The sequence below is a fragment of the Vicia villosa genome, linkage group LG7 (assembly GCF_029867415.1).
Source record: "Vicia villosa cultivar HV-30 ecotype Madison, WI linkage group LG7, Vvil1.0, whole genome shotgun sequence".
Taxonomy (NCBI): Eukaryota; Viridiplantae; Streptophyta; class Magnoliopsida; order Fabales; family Fabaceae; genus Vicia; species Vicia villosa.
This window is the reverse complement of record NC_081186.1, coordinates 32,527,543-32,540,974: the sequence shown is the minus strand read 5'-3', so window position 1 is coordinate 32,540,974 and position 13,432 is coordinate 32,527,543. Positions and strand designations below refer to the sequence as shown.

Sequence of the window (13,432 nt, the reverse complement as noted above, 5' to 3'; positions counted from 1 at the left end):
AACCTGTTGTAAAAGCTCCATTGGTTTAAGATTAACCCGTGTAAAATCTCATTTCAGTTTGAGGTTATCCCGTTTAAGACCTCAGTTCGGGTCGCAAAGTAACCAATATAAAATCCATTTCATTTCATAGGATAGCCAGTGTAAAATTCCATCTTAGTTCAAGATCATCCTATTGGAAATATCTTTTTAGTTTAGAGGACAGTCACTCTAAAATCTTTTTGTTATTTGGTTAGATGTTAATCATTAAACTTCATATCCTGGTAAAGGATTTTTGTTGGGAATATCCTATTAAAACCTCTCAACATATTTGGTACTCTCAAGAAGAGTGCTTGGAGACTAGAGTAGGTCAAATGATTAGGTCTGACCTCTATAAATTCTTGGTGTTTTTCTCTATCCCTTATATCTTTTACTTTATTTTAATTTTGTTGGTTTTCCATATATTTCCTTTTTCCACTGCCTATTTATCCATTTATTTTAAAATTATTTTAAACTCTAGTTTTTGCAATGAATATGATTTTCACCAACATTTTTTAAACCAGCACAATTCACTCTCCCTCATGTGTTTGGAGTCACATGACCAACATTGCGATGTTGTTTAAGACAGAATGTTAGATGGTTAAGAATCAACACAACAATAAATTAAGCGTAACAACGATGATGATGTTGCATTCAATGTATGGTAAAATTAGACAATATAAGATTAGAAATGACAATATTAGAAAGAGTTTTATGATATCACCTACAATAGAAAACTGGTGAAAAATAGGCTAAGGTGGTTTGAAAAATAGGCTAAGGTAGAGAAAAATCATGTAGATTATGTTGTAAGGAGAGTAGATCAAATGAAGAGAAGTCAAACAACTAGAAGTAGAAGAATTCCTAAAAAGAACTATAATAGAAACTATTAAGAAAGATTTCAAAATTAATGAATTAGAATTTTTTTTCTTCTTAAAATTTTTAATTAAAGATATTTTTTGAATAAAAAAGGAAAAACAAAATAAGATGAGGGGATGTAAAACCTAACCCATCAAAAACTAGCAAAAAATATGATAGTTGAACATACCTAACTTATCTCATAAAAACTTTCAAAAGAACAAATAGGAAGTGAATCCCACCAAATTTCATTATCAACAAAAACACGTGTATTGGTTAATTTATCTTCACATGCATTTCCATCTTTGAAAATGTGAGATATGTTGAATCTAAAGAAGTCTATTGTGTATAAATTCTTCTTCTATTTAATTAAAAGAAGCTTAGGGACAATATTTAAATTAGAAAATGCACGAATGTCCAACATCGAGTTAGTTTCAAGCCAAAGATTTTTCCAAATCTTCTTTTTAGCATATTCGATAGCAAGTAAGATTCCATGCAATTAATCTTGAAAGGAGGTGCACACTTCAATCTTAGCTGAGAAAGATCATAAGGATGTTCCTAAATTATCCCTAAATATGTCACACAAGCTAATATTCTAGGATTTCCTCTTGAAACTCAATCAATATTGCACTTAATCCAATTATGACTAGGAAAAATCAATTAACTTATATGATTCTGGTGCGGGAAGAGGTCGATATTTGATATCAAAGAATTTAATAACTGTAAACTCTTGAATTAAAGAGTACATGTGCCCCTTGAAAGAAGTAGATATCATATAGACCAATTATTTAACATGAAAAATGTCTCTGTCAAAGTCAATGTTATCATTTTGAAATTATATATCATTTCTTGAATGACTAGTTTTCTAAATAATTATTATAATGAGAGTCATGATAAGATTTTGAATTTGAGAGCTCCAACTTCTACCAGTAAGTTTGAATTAGCTTTCGTAACTAGTTCTATTAATGTTTACGTCAAAAATCGCTCAATCTAATGCTAGAAAAGTAAAGTGTACATGTATTTAAGAAATAAGTGGAATACAGCTTTCGCATCATAATTATAGAAAGAGCACCTCGAAACCATATTTATTTTCCTTTAATTTAAGTTATCTTCTATTGCAATAACATTATGCATTAGTTTTCAAGTCATTGATGAAGTAGTAAGTGTGTAAGGATGCCAAATAGATTTTGTTTAAGAAGGCTCAGTGTGATTCCTTCTAATATAATTGTAGGCATATTTAAAAGATAGATTGTCATTTGTAGTTCTTGTCCAAATGAGTTTATTAGCAGTAGTATTATCAAATGACAAGTTAATCTTTAAAATGTCTTCAATAATATGAGGAGGCAAAATAGATAAGTCATTATGAATGTTTTAATTGATGTATTGGATAATTAAATTGACCTGAGCAACTTGCATACATTGCTTAAGTGAATTAGATAGGAACATAGTATTGGATATAATATTATGGCAAAATTTTATACTTGTAGACAACTGCACTTAGTTGTGATAAGACTTGGTTATTATATATTAGCTATTTATCAATTGAAAGCCTTAATTGATTAATGATCAAATGAAATAAGATGAATGATTAAATTTTTAATTGAATAATTATTTATATATTTAGTTAATTGATTTTTTTTAATAGGCAAAGAGATATATTGAACGAAGACGAAGCATAAGGGGTGCTTCACCCGATACAAAAAGAACACTTCCCACTACTCGAAGCAAGTAAGCGGAGAAATGTGTCAAACATGGAAATTACAGATTTTAACTAGCTTACCGCTAGAACATAACCAATTCCAAGAACTGTGCATAATTTCCGACATACAATCTAGGAAGCTAAAGTTACCATCCTTGAAAATTATCGCATTTCGGATCAACCAAATATGCCAACACGTAGCAAGCCAAATAGCTCCAATAATCTTCCTTTTAGCCGGGGAATGAACCTTATCGGATATGAAAGGGAAAGTGATGAAATCTACCAACGAGAAATCCGTAATGCTTCCAAGCCAATCGAAAACCTTCAACCAAATCGGTTTAACCACAAGACAACCACCTAGGAGGTGAGCTAGACACTCCTCTTCCACCGAACAAAAGGCGCAATTAATCTCGGCAATTTCCAAAATTCCCTTCTTGAAGAGATGATCTTTGGTTGCTAATCTATCATGAATTAGTCTCCAACCGAATAAAAGAGATTTTGAAGGAGCATCAATCTTCCAAATAAAAGTTGCAGCTTTAACAACACAAAACAAAAATGGGAGGGCCAGATAGCTTAGAGAAGAACCTGTAATAACACGAAGATACTGAAAAAACCTCCTCCTTATTCAGCTTCCACCAGAACGCGTCATCGCTGCCAGCACAAGGAGCAACCCGATCCAAAATGGCCATCAGCTGCTGCTGACTGTTGCTTACGGTGCTGCTGCTACTGTGAGAAATCTGCAGCACTCGGTCCAAACGTCACTGCCAGCCATCTCCACTAGTCCTCCGCAACAGACATTCCATCCTCCGCTGTCTGCGCGTAAAGATCAGGGAACAGCTCCAATAAAGGCCTCTCGTCCGTTCAGCAGCCATACCAAAACGGAACATTATTGCCACTGTCAACAAAGCACGACATATAAACACAATATAAGTGGATGTCAAGAAAATCTATTTGTAAATAATAAAAACGTTAATTTATTTTTTTTTAATAGGCAATTGAATTTAACTAGAGCAAAAGGGATGCTCTACCCAAATACAGAAATAAAACAAAACCGCTAAACAAAACAACAAAGCGGTTTATTATGCCAAATATTAAAATTACAAAGCGGAGCACTCTTAAGGCTCGATTCTAACCAAATCCAAGACCGGAAAACAAACTCAGACATACACTCCAGAAAGCTAAAACAAGCATTGTTGAAGATGATATTGTTGCGATTCATCCAAATGGTCCAACACGTTGCTAACCAAAAACGTTAATTTATAATATATATATATATATATATATATATATATATATATATATATATATATATATATATATATATATATATATATATATATATATATATATCACGATCTCTCATATAAGCAAATTGCATATTATCTCTTATCCCCAACTGAAGAAGACCTAAATATATGAGTTTATGTTTATAAAGAATTACAAACTGATAAGTGTTCGTCAGCCATCTCTCTTTCTTCGTGTCTTTCAAAATTATTGTTATCATTATGTATTGTTCTTTTGTTTTGGATATATCTAGTATTCTTATAATTTTTTATAGATAAATATGTTATATATCTTAAGACTATTTTATATACAGATTCATTTATTTATTTAACTTTCGTGTGGAAATAAAATTAAATTTTTAATTTATTCTTACCACGACCACAACCAACCGTTGAATTTGACATATTAATTATTAAATTGATTTGGAGATACTTTGTAAACTCTAATTGGGACCTGCCAAATTTTATAGAAGAGTTGATTTTGTTGTTAAAAAGAAGAAAAATGATATATTTTAGTTTAAAAAATGTAAGAGTCTAGCTCTGCAATCATATTTAAGTCCATATTAAGGTAGGTATACTTTATTTATTATATTACTTCTTAAGATAATTTCTTAAATATTTGTATAAAGATATATTTTTATTCATTTGCAAGAAAATATTTTCTCAATGCATACAATTTTAATATATTTTTTTTATAGATCATCTTTTAAAAAATATTTTTATATTAAGAAATTTTTTTTGATGAATACATATTGTTTATATTCAAGTTATAATAAAAAAGGAATCCATTGAATCTTATTAAGGATCGCAAATAACTCATTAATTGGAGCCATTTCAGTGTCTCACTAGAATTCACTTAGACAAATGCTAATTGATACCAATCGTTAGTTGGTCCAGTGGTGATTGGCGCTGGACTTGGTAGGGAGAACCACGGTTCGATCTCCCACAACTGCGATCGGGAGGGGGATGGAACCACTTGATGCCAGAACTTGCCCCCGAACCGGACTAAACCGGTGGTATAAAGCCCAAAAAAAAAAAAATGCTAATTGATGAATGAGGACAATTATTGCAAAAATATTCCACAAATATCAAATCCTCAAATCTTATTAGGCCCCCTAAGCACATGTAGGTGTTGATAGTTAAATTAATTAGAAAATTCTAGATAATTCTCAAGATGCAATCTAAGAGATAAGTTTTAGTTTAAATTAATTTTTTATTGTTTTCAAGAATAGGACAAAAAGAATTTTCTTCAATTTTCTATTTATAATTAGACTACGACAAATGTTTGTCTTAATATAAAATTAATAATTTCATTTTATCCATTATAATATTTCTGCTACAAGAGATCTTTAGACGTAGTCAAATAGCAGGAATATTTAATCATCAAGTTAAGTTTAAGTAAATTAAGGAATATTCTTTTTGGTGAATAATAATTACACATCATGTTCATGTAAAAGCCCAAAAGGTACCCCCTCTTTGAAGTCTTTAAGGATGATTCAAAAATATAATAATAAAAAAGGAAGATTAAATTAAGAATTTTTTTTAGTGCACCACTAATTTTTAAGCAAATAATATTTTTTAAAACGCAAAAAGTTTTTACAGTGAAAAAAAATCCACATCTCATTGTTATAATTAAGAATTTTTACTTCAATGACACAATAAAATAAAAGATCATACATTAAAAAAATAATATTCAAAATACCACACTTTTAGTTTTTAGGGTTAAATATATTTTTTTCCCTATAAAATTATTAATTTTAAGTTTTAATTCTTATAAAAAAATTATGTTTTAATTTCTACAAAATTAGTTATATATGTAGTTTTAGTTTCTGTAGAAGGACTAAAACGTCATGCAAAATCAATTTTATAAGAATTAAAATATGACTTTATTTTATAAGAATTAAAAATCAAAACTTAAATATTTATAAGGATCAAAATCATATTTAATCCTAGTTTTTATTGTGAAAGTCGACTCAGAATAATTGTTCATTTTAACAATAATTTTGTATGAAACACTTAAAAACTCAGAAGTTTTTGCGGAACATCTTTGAAGAATTTTTTTAAGAATCATGACGAAAATTGATAGAAAATTTGTAGATAATATTGTTTTTTTCTAAAATTAATTAAAATTTGAATAAAATTTTGTAGATAAACAAAAAAAATATTAATGCTATTTTTTTAATAAGTCAAATATTTATAAAATAAAATAAAAAATTACAAATGACTAAGGGGAAATAAACGAAACTCAGTCAAACCACGAAATTAACCAGAAAGGGTATATAAATAGACCAGAAACAACAAAATTGTTTATAAAAAAATACAGTAAAAGCGCACACACAACCAACACTATTTAGCAAACCCGCTTATGAGAGCAAAATCAAATAGCAAAAGAAAGAGTCTAGTGTGCGCAATCACTTTTCAAAGTGGTGTATGAATCAACCGCCAACCCGACCTGATTCACAAACCAATAACCTCTGGAAAAAATAGCAAGCAAACTGACTCCTTTGAGTCCAACAATCCAACATTAAATTGAATGATACGGATATGAAACCAATCTCGCATCAATCCCGAAGAATGATGTGGATATTAAGATAGTGTCGGCGCAGATAGACAAACCTAAAATTTTGGAATCTGCATATCTCAATAGATCTAAAGTCAATCAGAGAATCAAAACCTCAAGATATCAACTCAGCACCAAAAAAACAAACTTGCAAAAAGTCGGAGCAACCACCGAAGAGAATGCACAACCCCAGATCTGAGGAAATCGATTGCCGATCCGCCTGGAGTGATCTACGCCGGTACCAATCCGAAGCAGAAAATACACAAAACCGACCAATTCAAACAAGAAGGGTGGAACGGGAGACAACAACAAAGGACCAACCGTCGCAAAAAAAAAACACTAAAGAAACGCCAGAGAAACACTATTGGGCAACCCAAAATTAAAATGGAGGTGCCGAGGAGAGACCTCATCACACCACCAAAAATTCCTCTCAACAAAAATTGAAGGAGATAAAATATTTACTTATCAGAAAAAAGTTAAATAGTATTCTTTCAACTCAGTGTTTTAAAAACCGGACCGGTCATCGAACCGGTGAGGGTACTGGGTCACTGGTTTATCGGTCGAACCACTAGGTCACTGGTCGAACCGCACGACCAAACCGGATTAAACCGAATAACTCGGTTGAATAGACCTGTCATTATATAGGTATAAAACCGGTCGAACCGGATGATTCAGTCTCTAAAAAAATATAACTAGCTTTTAAATTTTTTAAAAATATCATATCATAAATTCACAATTTCATAACTTAAATTCAAATTTTAAACAAAGGTATCACACATAACAAAATAGTAAAAAATTACAAAGTCTAATTGCAAACAAAGTCTAATTACAACATAATCCAAACAAAGTCTAATTACAACATAATCTAATTGAATAGTTTATAACAAAATAACTCCAATATGTACCAAATTTAATTCAAAATAGGATCCTTCTAAAAAGAAAATCAAATAAAATTCAATATGTTTATGCTATTTAAGAAAATTTATTAGCAAAGATAACAAATAGACAATAAAGTTTTTAATTTGTCACTAATGAAAAAAACTATGTGAGAATGCTATTTAATTAATACACTACTAAATATATTAAGAAAAAAGTTAAAAAAGAAGTTTAAAAGAAATGTTAAAAAAAAATGTTTAAAAAAAAATTATAAAAAAAGTTTAAAAAAAAAAGTTTAAAAAAAAAATAAAAAAAAGCAATTAAACCGCCGGTTTTTCCGGTTTTCACCGATTCCCACCGGTTTGATGGCATATCCGATCTGACTATTGAACCAGACCGGTTACCTGGCCGGTTCCCGGTTCGACCGGCCGGTCCGGTCCGGTTTTTAAAACACTGCTTTCAACCAATTACTTAATATTATTTAATTTTTTCATTTAAATTTGAGAGATTTATAAAATAATTTATTTTAAAGTCTATAAAGAAGACATTATTTTTTCAATGTAATAATTTGAAATTTTTTTCAAAAGTATGACATTGAAGTAAAAGATTCTAATTCTATAATTAAAGTGACACATCCATGTATTGATTACAATAATCAACGGTACTAAAATTGAAAAAAAATGTGATTTCGATGAATATTATTGAGTGTGGTACCTACCTACCTACCTTTGAATATTTCTTTTACTACTTGAGAAAATGTATATACAGAACAGAAATGGTAATCCATAAAGAAAACAATCGATAAAAAACATTTTGTGCTTAGACAAATTCAGCACACACTGCAACATTGTACAAACCTTATCTCCTTTCTCACACACACTGCTTCTCTAATGCTTTTTGTTGCTTTATCAATCGACAATCTCAGCCGAACACAAATTTGTCTCTCTAATTAATTCTTGTCTCTTTCTTCTCCCTTCTCTGACACACCCTTCAACACTTGTTTTTTTTATTCCTTTTAAAAAAATTAATAAAGAAACTGCTTTTTTTTGTTTGTTTGTTTTCAAACAATATAATAACATAGAGGGAACATCACTGTGTGAGTGATTGTACTGATTCTTTCTTATCTACTCTTATTCACTCCAATCCAAAAATTTCTTGGCATTGCACACATCCTAGTTCTTTGACTAGTCTTCTGATTCTGCTCAGTTTAAATGCCTCCAAATTTATTGAATTGGTAGACACAGTGGGGGCAATCTCTACATATATTTTAATTTTTATGTCCCAAATTTGAGACCAATATAACATTTTTTAAATTTTAAATTTATTAAATAATCCTACCTTTCAATCGACCAATCTAAGGATCAATCTATCTGTCCATTTGCGGAGCTCGTTTAAGGCAAAGCATACTCGGTATAGATTTGTCCCAACACAAAAATTATTTGTTTGTTCTTAGCAGGATTCATTCGAATCTAAAACTCTGAGAGAAACACATTTTTAAGACTCCAGCTTTCACCATTATGATAATTGAATTTGCATTATATGTTAATTATAGAAAACAGTTGCTTGGAACTGGGATTCTGTTACATTTTTTGTGTTTATGATTTATTTTGTTGAAGAAAGCATGTTTAAACTTTGAATTAGTTTAGTTCCTTGATTTAGTGACAGAATCTAACACAAACAACTATTTGTAACAAATAAACTCTCCAAGAAAGAGAATTTAATTTCATTATGAGTGCTTAAAGAAGATAATCAATAATTGACACTAGATTTACCCACTAAGAAGTAGAAAATAATTGGTGACAATTTTTTTTCCAGAATAGAAACAGGATAATTCTTTTTTTTTTTTTTTTAACTTTATATAATTAACTTGGTTATGATTTGTTTGTCAGACATTAGTATATAATAGTGGAATTGTTATGGAAAAAAGTTGTTATGCTTTTTCCCAAAAAAACAATAGAAAAAGAAAGGTGTTAAGAAGTGATGTCTTTTGTTGTTTCCTTTATACACCAAATAAGCCACATGAGGCTTGAAAAAACCAATAGATCATGATGGTTCTGTAAAGTTAAAAAATAATTAGTAATAATAAAAATTATAATTTTACTGGATAATTATGATAATGATAATAATAATAGTTAAAAAGAAAGACAAAAGAGCTTTCTTTAAAACAGAAATTGCTTTTTACACTGGCTAGGTTCACATCACTATGCAACAAGTTACTAACAACAACAAAAGAAGTTTTTAGACATGGAAATTAACCTAAGAAAAAGTGATTAAATTTTCTTCTTCTTCTCCCTAACATAATGGCCTTAAAAAACAGTTCACATGAACTGCTAAGAAAAGCTACTAAGTAGCAACCAACCACATTAATATAATAATGTAGCTTATTATTAATAATTCAATTTCAATTCTGGTTGATCCATTGTTTGTGACCAGGAACCCATTTTGGACACTTGGGACTAAAGTAACTTGACATTACCCTTGAGTTCAAGAGTTCAACAACAGATTCAGATTTCACACACCTTGGTGTCTTGTACTGGTTAATTGAAGCACCTAAACTAATGGCATAATCCATTAGCTTATCAAATGTGCCCTGTTCGACGATTTTCATCTCGAGCGGGCCGATGGATTTGTCCGAGACGCGGCCCTGTCGATACACGCTGTTCAGTGACTCTTCAATTGTTAAGCAGCAGTCCTCAAAAACACAAGGTGGAATTTGTGTTGACTTGTTCAGTGTGAGTTCCCAGTATAGGACATAGTGCCCTGGAATTGATGCTGTGTCTGCATAGCTTGTGTATTCGGACACCGCTGCCCCGAATGGTGCTAAATGTGTCACAGCATTTGCCATTGCATTCTGAAGCTCAACCTCATCGGTTTTGTCGGCATCAATGCTCAATACAACGTTTTTTCTACATACAAAGTTGAATTGTGGTGCTTTGTTCTTGAATCCTGCTACCTTGAGCACATCACCAACTCGATAACGGTATAGTCCTAAACAAAGAAAAAATGATAATTCATCTCATGTTCTGTTCCAAATCGGTTTCGTTTCATAAACATATCAAAATCATATCATAAGATGGAATTAAATGTCTTACCAGCATAAGTAGTGACAACAAGTTCATATTCTTGACCGAGTTTGACATCAACGAGTTCAACGAGCTCTTTCTGTTCTTTCTCGTTGAGGGATCTCGGTGCATGAAGAGAATCAGTGACACCATTGGTTCTATTAACAGGCAAAAACTCATAGTAACACATGGTGGGAATAAGTGTATAAGACACTTCACTAGGTTTACAAAGAGGGTTAAGATTGACACCAAAGTAACATTCACTTGAAGCATACATAGTGCAAACAAGTGGTAAACCATTGCTGTAATGATCCAAAATGGGAATATACTGTGACATTGTTCCTGTCACAATAACATCCACATACTTAGTATTAGGCCACAGCCTAGTAATAATCCCCTGCCAAGAACTCTTACTACACTCAGTTTGAATAAAATCAGCAAGCTTAGGATCAGGTTTAAGGATTTTCATAACAGAATCTCTCACTGTTGTATCAGTGATCAAAGAGTTAACAGTTCCTGTTCTAATATCATTTGAAAGAAGGGTCCAATGTTTTTCAAGAAACCTAATAGCCCTTATGAAACCAGAGGCAAAAACAGCACCAACCCTTAGTACCTCTTTATTTTGGCAAAGACCACAAAGGAGCTGAGAATACATGCTTTGATATGAATCAGGACAGAGTACAGTTTCATTTGGGCTTGTGTAGTTTGTGTAAGGGTCATAAGGTCTATCCCTGAAATAGGAACTTTTGTAGTAGCTTGTTAAAACAGGCCTAGCTACAATTCCACCAGGTGTTGTAGCCTCAGATTTTATAAACATGAGGTACATTCCTTTCCCTTTTTCTAATCCCGGAACAAACTCACTCATCACTGGCATCAATAAACTGTATAACAAACTTCTCCTTCCTAACTCCTCTTCAATTGTTGGCATAAGTTTTCTCTCTCCACCAGATGTACCAGAACTGCAACCAAAACAAAAACAACTTCATCAATATTTATTAATACAAATTAAAAGATATTTCTATTTATATGCTATATAGCCCAGACACCTCGAAAATTTCGAGGTGTCTGGGTTTATATGTTATATGTTGAAAGACGGACCTGGTGAGAAACTCTGAAATGGGTTTGGAGCAAAGGATGGGGGAGGTGTCACCATTAGCGATGCGTTCGATATCAGGCTGAATATCTTCGTATGAGATGACAGGCAAGAGTTTTTTGAAGGTGTCACGGTTTGTGTGACCGTTGAGATTGTATCGTTTGAGATACTCAACGTTTGCATTGCGGGACAGGATTTCTGAGAGGACTTGTTGTTGGACAAGGTCGGGTTTTGAGGTAACATCCTCAATGAAGTCGAGGATTTTTTTGTTCTGTTCAACAAGGTTGTAGTCTCTGGGTGCTTCAGGCATGGTTGTTGTGTTGTTGTGAAATGTGTGTTTTTGTTTTCTTGTGAGAGAGAAAGAGAAAGAGAGAATAGAATAGAAATATAGAAAACTTGTTGTTGAGATGAGAAGGAAAGGGTGAAGAAAGAGTGTGTTGGGCGTGAGTTGAAAACATGAGAGATGATGTATATATAGAGGCACTAGCACATGTCAAGCTGGGTTTGTTTTGTCACTAGGGATAAGAGAGTAAATGCATGATCAAAATGGAGGGTGAAATTGGAAATATCTAACCTTTTTATTATATCAACTTTTTGTTTTCTCTATTTTTTATAATATCTAATCTCTAAATTTTATATTATGTCAAACCATATAAGACTTCCATGCATTTATGGTCAGGCTAGCAACATGCTCCTCACCAAGTCAAGCAACACTTTTCTTTAACTACTAACTAATTCAAACACATTAAATCTTTCAACACATTTAATTGTTTTTGGAGTATTTTATCATAGTTGTATTTTGCCAAATAAGACTTTTCATATTATTTAAGAGAATTTGAATGACAGGGTATGTAATGTTTTTTAGCTTAACTATGAATTTGGAGAATGAATCATCTTCCGTTGTTTACAACCAGCCATACATTTAATGGTTAGAAAAACTAATCAATTCGATTAAGTACAAGAGAGAAAAATTTATCATGAATCTAACAGTTATTATTAGAGAGAACGCAGTAGAGAATTCAAATTCATAAATTTGAATATCGAATATAAATTTGAACATGTAATAATGTTAAAAAAATTTAAGAAAAAATTTATTGTTTGTTGTGGTTTTTCTCAGTTCGAGGGATAATCTCTACTTGTAACAGGATTAAATTTTTTTAAAATGTTTTTTATTATTTATCATTATCATGCACAATTTAAAAAATAATCTTCGAGTGTTTTTTTTATAATAAGACTTTGACATTGCTAGAAATAAAAAATAAGAGTTTAAAAACATCATGACATATAAAAATAAAGCTTTATCTTTTAAATATAATAAAAATTATTTTTAAAAATATATATAAATTGTAAAACTAATTTAATAAACAGCTAAAATTATTTTATATTATATATATATATATATATATATATATTAGATTTAAGTAGTTGAAAATAAAGGGAAAATGTATTTTAGGAGATAATATATACACTGTCTCAATTGGAAATGACTTGGATATTGTTTAATCATGAATGACCATGGTGACATATTAGAAAGATTAATAGATAAAATGGAATATACATGTACAACATAAAAAAATGCTTGGAGTCACATCCAAATGCTTTTCTAGTTGTATTATCAAATTGTTAAATCAATCCTATGTCATACTCATATATATATATATATATATATATATATATATATATATATATATATATATAAACCATAATATTGTTGCACACCTCTGCAAAGATTGGTTAGATGTACTTAATTTTTTTTAAGGTAATAAAATGAAATTGTCAATAAAAAAAATGAAAAATAGAATTATATTTTCTAAACTTTCTTTATTGCTGCGGTGTAAATGATAATTTTTTCGAAAAATAAAAGATCAATCTAAGTTTAATTTAAGGGAATTTTCAGAATAAAAATATGTCGTAAGACACACTAGTAGTGGAATAATGACAATCCTATATACCATTGTCTCATATTGGATTGGCCAAATTCTAATTCAA

General features: G+C 30.8%; 2 protein-coding genes across 2 annotated transcripts; both read right to left on the bottom strand.

The window, feature by feature from the left end:
* Window positions 1-2,615: 2,615 nt before the first annotated feature.
* On the bottom strand, window positions 2,616-3,258 carry LOC131618835 (uncharacterized). The gene is made up of 2 exons (XM_058889993.1): window positions 3,184-3,258; window positions 2,616-3,083 (listed from the first exon to the last, which is right to left on the bottom strand). Exons 1-2 carry the CDS (start codon window positions 3,256-3,258, stop codon window positions 2,616-2,618), a joined length of 543 nt encoding a protein of 180 aa, XP_058745976.1.
* A 6,243-nt stretch (window positions 3,259-9,501) lies between these two features.
* Window positions 9,502-11,881, bottom strand: LOC131620428 (indole-3-acetic acid-amido synthetase GH3.6-like). Its single transcript, XM_058891501.1, has 3 exons — window positions 11,449-11,881; window positions 10,381-11,309; window positions 9,502-10,276 (listed from the first exon to the last, which is right to left on the bottom strand). Exons 1-3 carry the CDS (start codon window positions 11,751-11,753, stop codon window positions 9,690-9,692), a joined length of 1,821 nt encoding a protein of 606 aa, XP_058747484.1. The 5' UTR covers window positions 11,754-11,881; the 3' UTR covers window positions 9,502-9,689.
* Between the last annotated feature and the right edge of the window lie 1,551 nt (window positions 11,882-13,432).